Source organism: Solea senegalensis, linkage group LG15 (assembly GCF_019176455.1).
Source record: "Solea senegalensis isolate Sse05_10M linkage group LG15, IFAPA_SoseM_1, whole genome shotgun sequence".
In the NCBI taxonomy this organism is placed as follows: domain Eukaryota; kingdom Metazoa; phylum Chordata; class Actinopteri; order Pleuronectiformes; family Soleidae; genus Solea; species Solea senegalensis.
The window spans coordinates 12,163,590-12,183,245 of record NC_058035.1 but is presented as its reverse complement, the minus strand read 5'-3'; the positions used below and the strand labels follow the sequence as shown (position 1 = coordinate 12,183,245).

Genomic DNA, 19,656 nt, shown 5'->3' with positions numbered 1-19,656 from the left:
TTATTTCTCATGTGCACAAAAAGAATTGGAACAGAACTGAAACAGAACGATGATTGAGGCCACAAGGCTTTCTGTATAGATTTTCATCAGAAATCCTTTTTATGTCCATGACACATCTCCTGTATCATCTTTACTACAGCAGAAGAGCCATTCCCTCAGAGGTGCTCCGCTTCCTAAAGCAATGACTTAGCTGAATGACGTGGCCCGCACTCTGTGCCAGTGTTTCATCTCCGGATATGTCGAGCTACACGCAGACAGAAATAGGCAAATCCCATGTGCAATTTGTGGAGGAAATCTTCTCGTGCAGAGCCGGGCTGCAGTCTGTTTTTCTCTGTTATCTGGTTCCCTCAGAAATGACAGTCACCCCTGGCACCAGATTATGTCGTTGTTTTTTTCTTGTGTTGAATTAAACTTCCCCCTTGGATGCTTTTATGCTAAAGAGATGCATTGTTTGTGGGCTGAGCGCGAGAGAGAGAGAGCGAGAGGAAGAGGTGAGGAAAACGGTGGAAAGACGGGGAAATGGACGGGTTTGTGTACATGGAGGCACAGACGATCTGAATTAACAAAATGATCACGACATCTACGAACAGCAAACAGGAACGATATCTTTGATTGTTGCCAAGGACTTCAGTTTGATCTTGTCTTGATGATTTTTGGGGACAAAAACAAAAAGTAAAACCATTTCACACTGAAGGTCTTTTTCAACTTCTTCACTTTTATGCTGTTTTTCACGGGGGGGGGGCAGGGGTTACTTGTTTCAGAGCCCGACAACAAAAGATGATACAGAAAGCCATTGAACTCATTGCATAGTGACATAAAACATCATCATGATCATGACAACATCATGAAAAATTAAAATTAAACGACAAAGACAAAGTCTAGTGTATGGGACGTTAGCTGCTGAAAACCTGTGACTGACGTTTCCGCAGGTGCGATAATAGCTGCGCACTTCATCGGAGCACAACATTACATTAGGACACATAATGTAATGCACGTTTTCTTTTTTTTTCCTGTTTGTATATCTACAAAGGGAGCCAGTACATTGGAATGATACTGCGATGGTGTGTGTGTGTGTGTGATATTATTTACATAGAAGAATTGTCTTCACATTATTCACAAATCATTCTACAAAGCAGCATTTTAGTTGCAGCCGTTGGAATATTGAGTCACTGAATTTTCAACCTCATTGGTGTGGTTTGTTGAATAGTCACAGCATACATGTTCAGTGTTGACTACGTACTCAAAAAAAAAAGATAATACTGTTTTACTTATGCATACATATACTGTAAATAAAATATTAAATATCAAACTAAGTCTTTGGCAAATGTAGTTAAAAGTACATTCACAAAATATTGTTTCTCAAAAAAAACAAAACTGAATCAGTGTTTTCTTCCGTGTGGAGCGTTGAGTCGTGGATGTGATTCTGAAAAAGGCAGCTGATCTCTTTGAATAGTCATGACTTTAACTTGGAAACACAGGGTTGTAAGGCAATTGTTGAAGCTCAACTGCGTACAGCTTTCTAATCAGTGTAGGCATCTATTGGTACGACGAAGCAGCTGAATGGAATATAACCAAGGAAAATGATAAAGATGTTGTTCTGCTTTGTTTGCTTTACACCCAAATATTTAACAGTTATGCTTCAACTTGATTTGTATGTGAACGCACCAAATAAATCAGATAAGCTGAGGCGATAGTGCAAAAAAAGCGAGATGATTTGGACGTCGAGATGGACGTGACGGGAGATGAGAGGAAACAGTATGACAGCAGTTCTGCAAAATCTTTGATACCATATTTTTTTGTTGCTTTTACATTAAAAATGAGTAGTGACAGGAAAAAAATAATTTAAAGTATTCAAAATTCTGGCTAGACCATTTTCTGAGTCCACATTCACTGCATTTTTTTTTTCTTTTTTTTTCTTTTAATACTTCGGAAAAAAATGATTTACATTTTTACATCTGATTGTTTGCCACAGGGAGTGGGACGTCACCAGTGGTCTGTACAGGGTCAGTAAACGTTATAGGGACATGCTGTGTGTGTCGGACTGAAATGGGAGCAGAAGATGTCGTCGAAGCACCAGAGTAAAGCCCGCCCTACATCGTGGAGCCAGGATCTCGGTAAGTGTCACAGGGGCCCCACAACACTGGCTCAGGCCGCTGCATTGTCAAGCTATGGGGGACCATCGTGGAACTCCCTTGGACTTCTCTTTTCACGAGCAGAAAAACACTGCAGTTCGTTACGTAAAAGGAATGTGAGGATCCATGAATAAAATAACAACAACAACAACAGCAACGAAGAAACAAAAAAAAAAAACCCACAACAATTTTTTCCACATGGTATTCTTCACACGGTTTTTCTTCAATTTATACTTTATAATATATATATTTATATAATCTCTTAAAGTCATTCTGGAAATATTCAGGTCTGTGTGTGTGTGTGTGTGAGAGATAGAGAGAGATTGAGGGCATGATGGGTAAGTTCTAAACGCCACACGGGCCCTTTTTTTTGGCCCAAAGTGTGAAGCGCTGAAGTTGGGCTAGATGCGCCGCCATCAGCCATTCCTTCTTTCCTCCTTTCCTCCTTCCTCCCCTCCTTCCTTCCTCCACATCACATAACATCACAGGGCTTCCTTTAGGATTCCACCTCGCTTTCCCTTTGACCTCAGTGTTTCTCAGACGGGGACAATATGGAGGCCGAAGCCCTCGCCCTGCAGTTTGAGCTGCTCTCCATAGTAACTAGTGGCGGTCATAGGCAGCGGCAGCAGTGGGAGGTGCGGAGCCACGGGACGCGGCACTATAATAATAAGGGGAACCTGAAAGTTAACAGAAGAACGAGGCGTTGGAAACAATGAGGTCAAAACTTGTTTAAAGCCCCAAGTACAGTACGACTTATTAAAAGCTTATTAAAGTACAATGTGTAAGATTAAAATAATACAATAAGTCACTTACTTAATAACGCTGGATTGCTGAACCGCCAGGCTTCGTTGTAAGTGGTGTATTGTGGATGAGAGTAAGGGTTTCCGGAAAAGTCCCCTCCTGGAAATCAATAAAAACAAACATTAGCAAAGGGCTAACAAGGTGACGTCTGTTACATATTCTTACACCATGGCTACATTTCAGCCGTGTCACACAACAGTGACATGAAATTAATTTGGTTTCCGAAAATACGGCGAACAAGAAACAAGAATGCAAAAAAAAACGACTTGAATTCAAAGATAAGGTAAAACAGGAAGTAAGCTTTTAGGTAATGAGAGTTAATGAATGAAGAATGTAGAAACAGTACTTTACTTACATAAAATTGATTCTAAATGCTGTAGTATCTATGTATATATATACATATGTCTTGTTGTCTTGCTACTGTAACAATGTCCCCACTGCGGGACAAATAAAGGACTATCTTATCTTATCAGATAAGTTAAGCTGTAACGCTGCCACAGAAATACACCAACGATGGAGAAGAAGAAGCGGAGCATGTGCAGAAAGCAAGAAGAAGATGGCGTCAGTGAATTTAAGAGCATGAGAGAGGCGGGGCTATGACATCATTGTCAGATTATACACTCAGAAATGTATGGGTGGCATTTTCCATCAATAGCATTTTAAAGGCAGTTTCCGAAACGCAGATTCAATGTGGATGAAAAGCTGACACGTTATAAAACATTTGCAGATTCTAAACTTGTTCTTGTGTGTACGGACCCTCAGTTTCTGCCGGGGCAAATTTAAATGTTTTTGTTTTGGGGAGAAGATGAGAATGCATGCATTTTTGAATGAGAATGTTATCATCATTTTTTACAATTTCCCTTTGCTCTTTACTCAAGGTCTTCACTGGCGTCTTTCTTGCTTTTCAGGACAATTCTTTGCGTCAAAAACTTTCCCGTGGGTTTCACTGCCACTAATTCTGCGGCTGTCCTCCGGTGCAGGTCATGGTGGGAAGGACGGGGAGGCTGAGGGGGGGAGGGGGGATGTCAGGGAGCGACGCTGTGGGTCCACAGGTTTCTTTCTTTTATGGGACCATAAAGGCAGGGTTTTATATGAAGCTGCTGAAGAATGGCTTTGCTTTAACGGTGTTTTGGACCAGTCACTAAATCTAAGTCATTCGCCGGCAGATGAAAAAGAAAATCCACAACACCTGGATTACAAAGGATTTTGTGCTAACATACATTTCTTGGATTTGGTTTGCATTCACCTCTATTTATATATGCTAGACGGGCTTGCTTTGATTAGTGCTCAGAGTGAAAGGCTCAGGTCTCCTGCACAATGAAGGGCACGGTGTTTTCAGTTGTTTGGAGGAGATCTACACGCGCCACACAACAGCTATAGCATCCTTACAGCTGGTCGTGTAACCCGAGCTCATCCCTGAGAGAGATAGTGATTTAAATATTTACAGGCCCTCCACGCCTCTGTGTTTTGACCCTTAACTGTTTGCTGTGAACCTGAACTGCAGGTTAAGTAGAGGGGAAAGAGATACGCTCTGCAGCCCTGAGTGTCCGGGGAGGCGAGGAGAGGAGCAAAAGCCGTGTTTATCGACGGAGCTGGTGAGAGTGCGCCGTGTGGACATGGTGAGGGTAATGAGCGCTGGGAGCTGGAGTGTAACTGAGAGGAACTGTCCTATCTCACGGCCACTGATTGTGGTGATCGCCTATCGAGTTCATCTAATGTCCTCATCCGCAGATGCTAACCACACGCTAACCACAGTCTAACAAAGCTATAACAAGCTTCCCTCAATCCTGCAGAGCGAGGATTTGCGCTTCCTTTTGCTTCTCAGTAAGGACTGACTGTGAGTGTCTTGTCGAGGTTTTAGCAAAGCAATGTCATTCAGCAACCCACAGTTGTTTAAACAAATGAAATGTATCAGTGCCACGTACCAGGGACCATTCCAGCGAGTGTAGAGGTGGGGTAGCTGCCTTGTCCTGTCGGGGGAACGTGAGGTGGATATCCAGGTAAAGTGGTGCTGGCCATGTCTCGACCTGTGGGGACACAAGAGGATTGTTAAAAATATTATCTTTCCATATTCAAACTGAGTTGTTAGGTTTAATTGTGAATTGTAACCAAAGTGAAGATATTGAAGGAAAACCGTTGAAATGTGTCATCTTATTTTCCCGATCTGTCCAGTTAAAAAGAACAATGTGGTTTGAATTAAATTGACTTTACTATAGAACATATATATATATGTAGAATTTCCAGTGTCATGTGACCTGCCATCATGGGAAAAGTGCTTTACTTTTCTATACATAGTTAAATCACCTTAGTGGATAATCACAACATTACATTTCCTCATCCAACATTTGAAACCCATACAAATCGAAAAGGAATACCACAAATGTGTAATGGCTGTTTGCATCAGCTGAAGGGTAGTGATGCACTGTAGGTGAACGCTTAAGAAATAATTAATAAATAATAATAATACATTCAAAGTCGCTTTACATTAAAAGCACAAAAAGAACCAGATAATGAATTAAGAAAAAAGGAAAAAAGACATTTCAGTTAAAACAAGGTGAGTTTTGAGGGGTGATTTGAATGAGGAGAGGTCAGAACAGTCATGGAGCGGTTGGTCTTGTGCGCTCGTCCCTACATGAGTCAGCGCTCAATCACCGAGCAGTTTGTTATGTTAACTTCACGAAAGTTATTATGGTTTAAAAAAAAAAAGAAGTATGAAACGAGCTCATCAGTGATGCAACTACTGTAAGATTAATGCACCGCTGTCCTAAGCAGCTCTTAAACTGACGTGAGCATCAGACCAGCGAGTGCTCTCGCTGCTCTCTGCTCCACATTCAGCTCTGTAATTAACAGTGACAGTATCAGGCCTGGCTGGATGAAGGGGCACAGGACAGGGAGTTAGGGGTCCAAAGCTGCCCCCCCTTGCTTTAGCCTTGCCTGGCCCCTCAGACCTCAGGCCTGTCACGAGGACACTGGAAGGACTTGGAGGGCTATTGTTAACCCAAGGGATGAGCAGGGGGTCAGAGCGGGAGAAAAGCAGGGTGAGGAGAGGAGGGGAGAGCAGTTGCTGTTAATGAGGGGCAGACAGTTTTGCCCTTGTATACACAAGAGTAAAACCACAAAGAATCCTGGGATTTAGTGCCGTAAACATGAAAGATTATCATGGCTTTGAGTAGATTATTTGAACATAAGGTCCAATGTTTAACATTTAGGAAGGTTTATTGGCAGAATATGCTTCCCATACAATGTTTGTAAAGGTGATTAACTGCTGTAAAACAAATTAAATAAATAAATTTTGTTTCATAGCCTTAAAATAATAAAATAAAATAAGCCTGTGTACTTTAAGCAAAGGCCTTTCTTTTTGGAGGCCGTTATCTTGCGCCACCATGTTTCTACGGCAACATTAAGGACAAACCAGTTACTGCTTTAGAAAGTAATAATGTTATGTATTTCTTGGTAGTGAAAGTAATAACTTACATTACTCATTATGTTATGTATATTATTTTATCAAAAAGTGACGTACAACAAGTTTATTTTGGAACTGAATCCATTGATTCACACTGCAGAACACCCACCGTGGCAGTTTCTTCCAACTATGACTATGTTGTTTTGTATATTCCTTTAGATGTGATGTGCCAATTGCATGCACACATCACAGTAACACAGTGACTCTGCACAATGCTGCTTAGCAATGGAAACATGACTTGTTATATTATCACTGTTTTGTAAAGTGTAATCTCTGATAAAGTAATAATATATCACATTAGTGTCATAAACACTTGTTCCCAGACATGCTTGGGAAAAGAGCGGCTCCTTCATATGTTACTATTTGCTGTCTCACCATTAAATATTACTCATTCTGACACACTGGAACTTTAAGGGCGGAAAAAAATCAACAGAACATGGTGAGTGAGTTTTGATCTGGGTTACAGGGACAGGAGGCTAAAGTTGTACCTGCTATAAAGGGCTGGCTGGCATACTGGCTGTAGCAGGGGCCATTGGCATGAGCAGGGTAGCTGGGAGTAGAGGCATCTACAGAGAGGCTGGACTGGCGGGACAAGATGTCAGCTAGAGCAGAGTCCCCAACAGAGGAGGGGGTGAAGGGGGCAAAGGACGCCTCATGAGGCTCCCGCTTTACACACATGGAAGGTGGATAAGATGGGTGAGACTCTGCCAGGCAAAGAAAACAAAAGGAAAAAAAAAATAGAGAGACTATGATGCAAACATGCAACACCTCACATACTGTTCATACATTCACATCAGTCACTCGGATGTAGAGCTATGGTGGGATGAATGTAATGTAACTTTGTAAATGTTCTAATAACCAAAGGAAAACTAAAGGAAGCATTGTTTAAAAGTCCAAGGTCTGAAAATCTGTGCAAAAATGCAAAACACATGCTCCAAAGCTAAATTACAGGTAAAAACCAAACCATTCTTATTTTAAAGCCATTATATACACATATACAAGTGTATATTAAATGTCTGTGTCACAGACAGGACCTTTAACTTCTTATCCTCCACCGAGGCCAGACCAGGCATGTGCATTCATATGAGTTGTGAATAGATGAGCACTCTTTAGCAGTTGATTTGTTCATTTACATAGCTTATAATAATAATCTCACATGCAGCCATCGGTAATTTATTCAACTAAGTGGAAACATACACCAGTGGAATGTTACAGCGAGCACATCACGCCTGATCAATCAAGCCTGAATGCGTAAAAAAAAAAAAAAGGAAAAAGAAAAATTTCCCCAAGGTTTTGGGTAAACAAACAACATAATCTCACGGCTGCCTTCGCGAACACCAAATCACTCCCACAAATACACCAAACAATCGTCTTGCAGACAGTTCAGAGCTCCACACTTTGGATCTAATTTGGCTGATGAGTCTTGGCGTCTTTTCATTCCTGCAGCTCTGCCCCTCAAACCTATGTAATCATCAATGTGAGCTCTGTCTCCAGCTCCTCCATGTCTGCTCCAGAGCCCGTTTTATTTTCGCTGGGGCCTTTAGGGAGAGATGGCTCTTTCCCCGACACCATGATAGCCTCATTAGCTGCCCCCCCCCGCCCCCCCATCATTGTTGTTTTACAACAGGACTGTGTGTGTTGCAATTCCTCATTAAGATAAGGACTGTTCTATGGAAGGGGACGCAGCCCCTGTCGGCCCTATGAACTTAATGGCAGGGAGTCAGGCGACATAACTCAACGCTTTCCCATAGACACAGTGTGTCATGCAGGTCTCCTCAAATCTCCCCCTCTTTGTCTTTACGACAGTTGTAATTGTTGATGTAGACAGAAGTGCCTCGATTACATCTCACTGAGACAAACACCATTGTTACTGAGGAAGCGACACATTTCTGACACATGATCAAGTCATTAAAAAACGAGTGTTCGCCATGAGTTTGTGGTGTGAACAGAAATATTGTAATAAGTGGGCTTTGCATCTAATTGGCCGTTGTCAAATGTAAATGTGTGTCATACATTTATTAGAGAGTCTGCACACGGGAATGAATTTAAATAGCTCAGACTGAATGATGGCAAACATGCAGCCTATTAAAGTGTTTAAAGTTAAAACTGCTTCTAAAAGTTTGTGAGTGGATCACAGCCAAAAAAAATTAAAAATAGGACTTCCCCTCAGAAAAGAAGCAGGCGTTCTTTAATAAAAGACAATACAGCAGCCTTGTTAGTGGTTAGTGTCTGCACAAACACATTATGTTCAACATGCACCCACATCATTGCTAGAATACACACTCACAGCACATGAAAACCAATTACCGGGTCAACCAATGGGCTACACAGCAGAACAACATCAGCTAAACATATTTAAAAAACGACAAAAAGAATCTGTCGAGCATTAACCTGAACTTGAGTCTATTTAAACTGTATCGCAGACTCCACACGTACACATGGAGGTCGCTGTTTTCTCAGCGCCTGAGCAACCGTTGTCAAACAGACAGGGGTTACGATGCAACAACAACTGATACAAAACGCTGCGTTCAAGACCACTGAACTCTGAAACTAATCAGACATGGTGTTGCTTATTGTCCTAGAGACGAGGCAGCGCTTGGGTAAAGGGAGCCTGTCAAATCACAGGCCTTGATGATGGAGATTGAAGATAAACTCAGGGTCCTCGGGGACCTCTTCCACCCAGCAAACACATCTCTGAGAGAGGGAGTGCAGACGCTATAGAGTTCTCCAACATCTGTCTCTGCTCCACCACTGACGCCACGTCCGCAGACCCCATCAACCATAGAAATGGACTGTTAAGAACCTACAACAGCCTGCCGAGTGATGTGTCGGGATATAGCTGCAACAGCCTTCTCTCAAGTGGGCATTTCATTTTTAAATGTTCACCAAGGAACTCAAAGCATTTACAGGCAGAACTCTGTTTGCAAAGGCTGACAGTTGATCCACAGAGAACTTTTCAGTTGTGGAAAAACTTCCAGATCATCTGGAGACAAGTCTACTGTACCTCAACATGGACAGTCATATCTGCTTTCAGTGCAGACACATGAAGGCCCAGTGCGGAACTTCTGTCGCCCCCATGAGGAATTCTGAATAATTACCAGAACCTGCTGGCATCTCTACATGTCGAGTGATCCCATATCACCCCCACCCCTCAGCAACCCAGCACTGATCCTGTCAAACTGCTGAATCTTCAGGGTTTTGGTTTTTTTTAGAATCCACAAACATTTGCACGGGCACTGGCAGCTTCTGCCGTGCTTCCATCATTCATGACGTGAAATCAAATCACTTGTATTTGTATTTAAAACTTTCGCACTACAGCTTTAAGCCTACACCTCTATCATATACTGGTCATTCATAACCACTTACACAAGGAAAAAGGGACAAAAGAACACTTGTCAAACGGCTGCACCCAATTGTGAGCGAGAAATATTTGCGGGGGCCAAATAGCGTGAATTCCCCATCCATGAGTTTAAAGTAATTCATTATCAAATGTGTGCTCAAAGGTTAGCGTGCTATTGTGGGGGGTTGATATAAACATTAATTTCCAAGCTCGGGGCTGCTGCTGGCGTTAACTGAGCTGAGACAAGCCGTTTGTCACCGGGCCACACACCACGCACCGCGGGTTAGGTGGCGTGTTGCTTGAGACTCGCTGTTACTGCCAAGTCATAAAAGGTAAAATTAATTTGAAATAAAAATCCAATCTTTTTTCTGTTTTTCCCCACCTTCACTCTCCCACAGAGTGAAAGAAGCACAGGTAGGTTAAAAGGTAGCGATTGTGTAAAAACCCTCACATCTGTGGTCGGTCAGAGGGGGCCTCCCTGCAGGCTCTGGTGGTGAGAGCCATTATCAGGCCCAGTCTGCACACAGACCACTGGACTCTCATCGTGTAAAAACACTGTTTAACAACAGATAAGTAGCTAAGCAACGTTTCACTCAATACAAACCCGGTTTCGTGATAAAATGGCAAGATATCCAGCATCCGAACTGTACTCGGTGTGTTGTTTCCCGTGCTCAGGTATTAATGGATAACTGTGCAGACACACAGATGCTGGACCAGAGCCAAACACCAGGGGACACACGATGACATGTTGTTGTTTTATCCACTGAAGAGTTCAGTGTTTACCTGCTTGTGAGTGACACTGACTAACTGACTTGTGACTGGACACAGACACACACACAGGCACAACAGCTTTTCCTCGGTGTATCCCTTTGTCCTCACACCGTTATTACACAGCTGAATAAGCATGGAAATGAAAACACTGGACCTTAGTGTGCGCTGGTACTGCACCTTACTGTATTATTATTAAAAACAAGTTCTATAGGGTTTTGGTCCTCTCTGTCTTGATATCAGCTGAATGACACGTGATCAAAAGGAACAATAAACATCTACATCAAAAGAAACTGCTCCATTCACAAACTTTATCTTTAACCCTTCAACACCTGTTGAATTTGAACAGTATTTTGCAACTCTCTCCTCTCTGCTGACAAAGACTCGCCGGCTTCCTGCCACAGTGCGAGTGAAATTACCGTAATTAACTTCTCCGCTTTCAGAAACCGCTGGAATTTTCCCCGTAGCACAAACCATCACGTAACTACAGTAATGCAAATTGTGCTTGTGCGATATGCTTGGTATTAAAGGGTTAAAGAGCCACTATGAGACAATTACTCATCTCTAATGGTGAGACTGGATTTCTATGCCTCCACCTCGCTTTCCCAGGTGCATCTAGAAACTACGATGGCGTTTGCATACCAGAAATAAAATGTAGTTTTCTTAATGAAAACATGAAAATGCATGATTTGGCATGATTTTGTCAGCCTGGACTAAGGTACATGTAGAAGGTGTGTTCTAAATATTTTTAAAATTCTTATTGGTAGTAGGGATGGGAATCAGTATCAGTCCGATACTGGTCAAAATCACTGGATTGGATATTGAACAGATCAGAAAAATCATGAGTCATGTTTTGGCTGTTTATTTCTTCTTTTTGGGAGAATGGTCTAAAATGTCTGCATCGGACTAATATCAGTATCGGTAGAGACTCAAGTTTTTGATATTGGTATCAGTTGGTTTTATCCCATCCCTAATTGGTAGTATATTAAATGTCTGCCTTCCTGAATGTTAAACACTGGACCTTAAAGGTAAACCTGAGAGGAACTTCTGCCCCTCTTGAGTGTCTTAAATCTCTCTCTGAGTTTGGCTGTTCCCCTCCTTCTGAGGTAAGTGTCTCTTTCACACATTAGTGTAAACAGAGGACACAAACACGGCCAACATCGCTTTCACGAGCGCCCTTGGAATGCAAAACTGAGCACTTCATTAATCATTCATCTTTAATAGATTATGCAAATTTCGGGACATAAAAATCAACAAAATCAATAACTGTATGAATTTTAATTGGGAGCTGAAAACATTTAAAGAATGAATATAATCTCGTAGCACCATCCAGTATGAGAGCATAATTTATTGATAATTGGATCTCACCCTAATTGAGGAAGGTAATTTAGCTTTTTTTTTTCCTGCCTTGGCATACAGTCCTATTTACAGTGTTTGCTAATGGCAGAAAAAATAATATTATGCACTAACAACCTACAACAAATCAAATGCTTCATGTATTACCTAGCATAGTCGCAAAAATTAAGCAGTAAAAGTTTACTGGATATTACTTCCCAGTTTAATTTGGAGCTGAGACACTTTTTTTTTTCTTAATGGTTGTACCAAAGTATGCCGTGATGGTTAACTTAAAGTTTTGATGGTTCATTATGCAATCTGTGGCCCTCACATGTTTCGCTTTAGGAGGCCCCTGGGCCCCCAGGTGGCTGTGAGGCCACCTGCTATGACTGTGCTCCACAGAGCGAGACAGCTTTCATAGGAGGAGCCCGCCATAAAAGACAAAAACACACCTTTCTTCTCCTGAGGCCCAACTTTCTGGGGCAAATCTACCTCCCACATATTCAGGAATAAAAGAGGGGTCTTTCTTTTCCCATAGCTCTGTGTCTGGGTCCAGGGCTGGACTGTGGGGATCATTTGAGAAGGGCTACTGCAGTTTTCAATCATCTTGTCCACTCTCTCCCCTCCCTCTCCCTTACACACACCACAGTGGACTCATTGACTTTGATGCCCACTGCATAATTATGGGTGTTTTATTAAAAGGCTGGCATATTATTCTCGAGTCGGAGTAGCCATCAGTAAACCTAACCTCTCCTGGGAAAGTGCCTCAGCAGCCACAATGAGACAATATTTCAATTAGCCAGGCGGCCATCAACCTCGACAGCACAGCAAAAGAAGCCACTGTGCAATACAAGGTGGGTTAGTATGGGTTATATGATACAGATAGTTAATACTATGTGATATTCAATACACTGCACCTGCTATTACCTGCCTGCTCTCAGTGGAAGTTCATAAGTTGGAAAAAACTAGTTCAGTTTTCTTTTACTGCACGCGTCTCATCATTTTCAGACAAGCCAAGTGAGCCGCGGTGCCGTTCCAGCCGCTGTCAATCAGCGGGCTATCATCATAGCCTCTGATGACAACGCTGTGTCACGGCGAGAACAGCAGCTGTCTCTTGTGAGAGAAGTGAACCCAGTCAATCTGTTAGCAGGCCAACATAGGGCTAACACAATAGCTGGTTAGGAGCAGCGTGTGAAAGGCCAGAAGGATTTAATGGGCTCACATGATATATCACTTTGCTGTGGAAATAAACACTCCAAAAAAAAAAACGAAGAGGAAGTGGCCGTCAAAAGTGAAATGAGTCAGTGATGATGTGATATCTTAAATAAGTGGCCAAACAAGATTTTCCAACAAGGTTTTTCCCCAAATTCCACTCACGCTGATCATGCTTCTAAGGATTTACTATCTAACACTTCGATTGTCTTCACTTGATTCTGCCAATCTTGGGATTGAATTAGATTTGTTAACTGTCATAAGGTACGGGTGATGATAAGATAATAGCAAGTATGCTAAGGCCTGCACATCCACATGAAAGAAACACAGAGTGCTTCAGAAAATGATAAAACACACAACCAGTTGTTGCTGCCAAAAAACATACGACTCTCAAGACTGTTGAAGCTGGTGATGAGGATTTGGAAGTTGCATGTTAATATCAGTATTTTTAGAGTCAACTGCTCTTTGAACGGATGTTTCTGGTGGAATCTGACTCCTGTAAGTTCACCCGCTCTGCTGTAGATGTCTTTGACCCGCTGCACCTTACAGTAGTGTATGTGTGTTCTTTCAGGGATCAATAGCGTGAGTCAGATTGTACCTGTCACAACAGAGTAGCTCTGGGACACACTGGAAGCAAGGTCGGAGCTGGCGCTGGTGGAGAGGCTCGGCTTCACGTCTTCCAGGCCGGTGTTCAGGGATGGGAGGGAGTATTCATTTGCCTGTGGACAGGTGTGCAACAAATATGTCAGTGGGGAGATGCAGAAAAACAAAAAAAAACTGAGGCTTCCTATGTGTTTCCACATTCCACCATGTGAGCTCGGTGATACCACTGCTACACTACAGGCGAGCCCACTTTGGGTCACAGATTTAGAGCAGATCTCCCAGTTTAGGCGACAATACGTGAAATATGTCTGAAGACAGCCTCTGGTGTATCAGAGGAAGCTGCCTGTGATCCTCTCACTGTGTATTCTTCTCAATGTTTCCTGTGAATTCTTTCAACACCGCCGCCGCCGCCGCCCCCCTCTCGACCCAAACTGTCTCCGCTGCCTGTGCTTTACCAAGACCCATGATGTATGCATGCATTAGGGCTTGTCTGAGGAGACGGCAGAAAGGGAGAGAGGGATGAGAGGAGGATTGGGAGAGGAGTGAAAGGACGGGGTGTCAGCTGGCTCTTTGTGCTCCACTGCAGTCATCCCTGTGACCAGTCAAGGGAGGAGACATTCAGGGCTTTGTTACAGGACAGACATGTGGTGTGTTTTTTTGTTTTTTTTGTTTTTCTTTAAAGGAGAGTACAACCTCAAAACCAACCTTTGTGTTTTGCCTCCAGGACGAACACATAAAATCACGTTCATAAAAAATATAAACTAGTGAGTATTGTTTGCCTTTTCATATCTTTATTTATTTGATGTTATATTAGAGGTTATAAGTGCCTTTCTCTGCTGCTGTATAGTCGTTCTTAATGTTTTTCACTTTTGCTTTTTGTCCACTGTGCTGCCTCTTTCACATTAAAGAAGACAAATTCACAACATTCACATTGCCAGTGGTTGGTCTGTCCTGAGGTGGGACTTTTCACCCCTGCACCAAGGGAAACAAAACAACCACAACCCCTGATTACATACACTGACAAACCCATTTAAATCTGGGATTAACCTGGGTTTTTCTGACCAGTGGAAATGTGGTACAGGAAACCACATTTAGTATTTATCCGCTGTACTCTCATATAAAGACCACACTCGCAGCTGTGATGAATCCTGTTTTTTTTCTTTTTTTTAATGAGATGACACTTCCTGAACTGACTCTTCTTTAAAAAGGAGAAGTGTGTGTGCATACGCTTGTGTCTGTGAGTGTTTGTATGCGACTGTGTGTGTGCATCTGTTTGCCTCAATGGGATGGGGGGTCCCACAGGGGCAAGCTGGTGACCCCGGTCTTGTCTGCCTCTATTCCAGATAAACTCTAATTGTCTGCTTACAACTGTTCCCTGGCACTAGGCTGGATGTTCCTCTCTATTCCGCTGGGCCTCCGCAGCACAAGAACCATTTTGTCATGCAGATGGGCTGTGGGCAGGGCTGGGCAGGACTGGGCGGAGGGCGAGTGGCAAGCACAGAGGGACCTGAATGACCTGACCACATGGCTGCCAGAAGTGTGGGAGGGATGAGGCCTATTCAGCCTGGCCTCCTCAAAATGGCTTTTTAATGCCCTGACGCAGACACCAGACAAGTCCCTAATAGCCTAATATCCCACCTTTTCACCAGTTTAAGAAAAGGAGGGGGTGTTGGAAGCAGGGAGAAAAAAAAGGAGGTGCACGGAAAGAGGGGAAAGTGGCCTGATTAATATTACATTAAATTAAAACTGATTTTTCTGGACTATTCTGATGCCGTTTTTCTCTCCCCCTCCTCCACCTTGCCCTCGCCTTTTTAATACCTTCTCCCACACTCTTTGTGATTGCAAGTCATTTCCAATTCGTTTTGGTATTGATCTTGCCGTAGAAATCACTTTGGTAATTAGCTGCATTAGGGGCTGTATAGCAGGCTGAGGGGCTGTCCCCCTGATTTATCGCCGCTGTAATTCCCCACGATCGCACAGAGATGAAAATGAACTCAATTAGGGCACTGCTCAGGCTGCATGGGCACCCACATAGAGTTCCAATGGGAAAATTAATAGTCTCTTGTTGTTTAACAGTCTAATAAATGTAAATAAAGGTTATCCGCTGAAAAGGGCTGTAGTCTTGTATCGCCTTGAGCAAGAAGTTGTACGGAGCCTTTTGTTGCCAGCGTCACAATCTGTTTACTTTAAAATGTTCGAAATCAGGGTAACTTATTTTGTTTGGTGGCAACTACAATACAAGAACAGGTAGGACACATAGTAGAGTAGTGTTATAGGTCATTCCCACTAGTGGAAAAGCAATTTCATCCTGGATTTTAAAGCTGTGTTTGAGCAGTGGGAATGTAAATTGACATTCTCTCTAGTTGCTAATTCTCTAGTTGTCCTGATTGTTGGGAACTCAAGACACAAGCGAACTCAGACGTGTTTTCTTCATCTGCTTTCCGTTTGGCAGTGCAGACCAAACACCATCTACTCCAGGTTTATCCACTAATTTCAGTGTGAATGAGGCTTTAGAGAGAAATCTGTCTGGCTAACCTGTTCCGGTTTGATGTGTTCTGAAGTGGGGAAGACATCAGGATAAGAAGGACGTTCAAACACACGGTCCAGGGCCTCCAGCTGCTGCTGGGTGAAGGCGTCCGCTCGCAGATGTTTCCTTAAACTCTCCACACTGCCCTGAGAGTCGCTGCCGGGGCCTGAGCCATCAGAGCCATCTAGAGAAAGAAGGAGAGGAAGAAGGAGAGGAAGAAGAAGGGGGAGGAGGAAGAGGAGGAAAGGAGGACGACAACATTCTGCATCAGGCTCATTTTCTTTTCTTTTTTACTACACATTATTCTAACAGACTAGCAATGTGAGATAAAGAGGAGGAGGAACATTTCTGATGTGTATGAGAGTGATGGCATGAGGAGATGCAGTAAAGTCAAGGGAAACCCACCAGCTTCAGTGTCTGCCTTTTATCTCCCTCTCTCTTCTCCTCCCTCACACATACACTCACTGTCTCTCCCCTCACTCCCCACTACTCCCGGCCACCATCAGCACGGTCATCATGTGATAGGTCTGTGGTAATTGATGGATTACCTTCAGTGCAAATATATACTTGTAAGGGGGAGCGTGTGTTTCAGGTGGAGGAAGTATAGGGCTGGCGATTACACACAGAGCCTCTCATTCTGCCAGCGGGAAATAGAGAGCCATTATTTAACTGTACTATTTCCTCATGAACATATTACCCTTCCCTCCATCTACCCCCCACATATTGCCTGTCTTCTGGAAAACAGAATGGAGAGGGGATGGAGCTCAGGGCCGAATGAGGACGGGGCGTCGAGGGCAAGTGTATGCATTTCCTCACTCGGTCACACTCTATATAAACAAATGAGCCTATGCTTCCCTCGCTCTCCTGATCTTTGACCCTATCAACGCAGCCAGGGAGCCCACCGCTGCCACGACAGCTCCCTCTCTCTGCTCACTCATCAAGTCCTGAACACAGGGATATAAAGACCTCCAGCCAGCATCCCGGGGAACCCTCCACACAAGTGCTCGCTATACCGCCACCCTCCCTTCTCTCCCCACGCCCGACCGCCAACAGCGGATGAGGGCTTTAGCTACCGTACAAATCTGTCATTCTAAATTTGCAGCAGATTATGTTCTCTCCTGGGCGAGCCAGCGGTGATATATGATATGCAAGGCCGCTATTGATTGCCTGATCCGCCAGCAGAGGAGGGAGGCGAAATGAACTTGGAATGAACATCATGCCTCAACTCATTGTGCGTATAATACTCTACTTAATCCCACATTTTTCTGTGCTATGGAATTCAATTGATCAATCATGTTCCACTGATGGTACCATTTCAGGGGCGTTATTGCCATTCTGCTCGGCTGCTTGACCTTTTTTCAATGGCTGAGGCCAGAGGATGAACCCGCCTCGCACCAAGAAATAGATCCAGGGAGAGAATGGAACTCGAATTTACTGTGTGTGTGTGTGTGTGTGTGCAGAGGAAAAAGGTGTGTGTTGGCGGGTAAATATATATGTGAATTTCGCTCTTTAAAATATATTGACTTTTCTTAGTGTAACATTTATGAAGAAATCCATTTTTTTCCTCCTTCCACATGTTTCTTTTTCCTTCCATCAGTTAACCAAGTACGTTAACACAAGGCTTTTTTTTTTTCTTTCTTTCTTTGAGTGAAGGCCTGGTGGAGGTGGTGGAGTAATATTAGTGTTGCTGCATGAAACTCAGTTGCTGTATCTGTGGTATATAAGAAAATGGAGTCATTAATTACCTTGTATCAGCTGCTCTGAGAAAAGAGGCTCAATCAATAGCCTGCATTTGTCATTTATAATGGAGGAGCACACTTTATTGTGAACTTGTGGTAACGTAACATATTCTCATTATAGCAGGTTATTATTTTAAGTCTTTTCATTTTGACCTAAAAATAATCAAAATGAAATGTGCAAATTGATCAGTCAGTCCCTGCAACACAAACAATACCTCAATCTATATTTGCTCTACTTAATAGTTAATAATACTTAATCTACTCTAAATATTTTGAACAGTGTATATTCATTCAGACACTTTATTTTTTTACAGGCCTTCAGTGACGCGTTGTAAATTTATGTGGCTCCCAAAAAAAATTCAGATTTGGCCATTAAATAGAAATAATGGTAAATCATTTATTTTCAGAATTCGCCATTAGTGGCTCATGTTTGACATATATCAGAAGATAGCTGCAATAAATCAGATTCATCCTCTGACAGTCCACGTGTCAAGTGGAGTGTGAAGCCCCACTGTCAGAGGTGCATGTGTGTGTGTGTGTCTCATTGACTGGTTTCTTTTCTTTCTTTTTCTCTCCATTTTCTCACTGTTTCTTCAACCCCTTCGGGTGTCACAGCAGGTATCCTCTTATCAAACCCACAGCACCAGCTCTCACAGCATCTCTTTGTTTTAACGCCTAAGTGTGAGCAGACAAACCCCGAGATAAAAACAACCAACAGTGACGTTTACACATGCCAACCACAAAGCACAGGACTCAGTGCCAAACACGCTCTCTTTGAAGAGCAGTGCGCTTCACAACGGTCGATCCCCAAACTTGTGCATTTTCATCGTGACACGTCCGGCTAAAAACAGACAGCGTCAAACTCAAACAGCCACTCGTTGTAGAAGCTCTACAACGATATCAAAAGCTGTCTCACTTTGTCTCTAAGGCGAATGTTAACGTCGTGTGTTGGCAAGGTGGCACTTTTTATGTCCTTCTTTCATCTCCCCCTGTTCCTGTGATAAGATAACTCAGAGGGAGAGCGGGAGGTGGTGGTGGTGGTGGGGTGGGGTGTTGGGGCTTGTTTGAAAGGCAAATGAATTCCTACACACGAGCTTGGCTCGCTCTGTAAATCAATGACACGGGGTTTCCAAGATCAGAGGCTGCGGCTCCACTGTTTACTTATTCGTCCTCTGCTGATTGGTGAAATGATGCTATCGCAAATTGCGGATCATTTGTTTGCTGTTTAAAAAAAAAAAATGCAGTTGAGTTTGGAAAAAGAAAAGCACAAACAAACTGGTACACCCAGAGGGTGAAAACTCCTTCCCTGTAAGCTATATTTATGAAACCTGTGAAGCGGAAAGGAGAGAGGTGGGTGGGGTGGTGGGGAGAGAGAGAGAGAGAGAGAGGAGAGAGAGAGGAGGGGGAGAGAGAGAGAGAGAGACAGCTACACTGCCATGGCTGTTAAGATCCTGTTATGTTGTGGCGTGTTTAAGAGCTTTATTAATTCGATTTAGCACCGCCAACCAGTGTACTGACTGTCAGCGGGGATAGTGATGCTTATTTGATATTTGCACTCACGGCTGGCACTGGAGCTGCATTAATAGTGCTTTAAAACACTTGTTATTATACTTGATTGAAATTCTCATATCCCAGGAAAATGCCTGAGGTTTATAATGACTATATGAAATAATTTTATACAACTGTGTGGATACAGATCATGAGTGGTGGCTGGAGCTCCTGGTCCACTCACTGTG

At 43.1% G+C, this 19,656-nt stretch overlaps 1 protein-coding gene across 15 annotated transcripts in view; it reads right to left on the bottom strand.

Annotated features, from left to right (window-relative positions):
* Window positions 1-713: 713 nt before the first annotated feature.
* The window catches only part of pax2a (paired box 2a), a 30,193-nt gene continuing 11,250 nt past the window's right edge, over window positions 714-19,656 (bottom strand). For 4 of the 15 annotated variants that reach the window (XM_044046112.1, XM_044046115.1, XM_044046113.1 and 1 more), the window contains 6 exons: window positions 16,190-16,365; window positions 13,650-13,770; window positions 6,885-7,100; window positions 4,859-4,960; window positions 2,946-3,032; window positions 714-2,790 (listed from right to left, as the gene is read on the bottom strand). In XM_044046112.1, the coding sequence (XP_043902047.1) occupies window positions 2,669-2,790; window positions 2,946-3,032; window positions 4,859-4,960; window positions 6,885-7,100; window positions 13,650-13,770; window positions 16,190-16,365 (824 nt within the window). In that variant the 3' untranslated portion in view covers window positions 714-2,668. Of the gene's footprint in view, window positions 2,810-2,945; window positions 3,033-4,858; window positions 4,961-6,884; window positions 7,101-13,649; window positions 13,771-16,189; window positions 16,366-19,656 lie in introns of all 15 variants that reach the window. The other 11 variants (XM_044046119.1, XM_044046122.1, XM_044046120.1 and 8 more) reach the window with 3 other exon arrangements.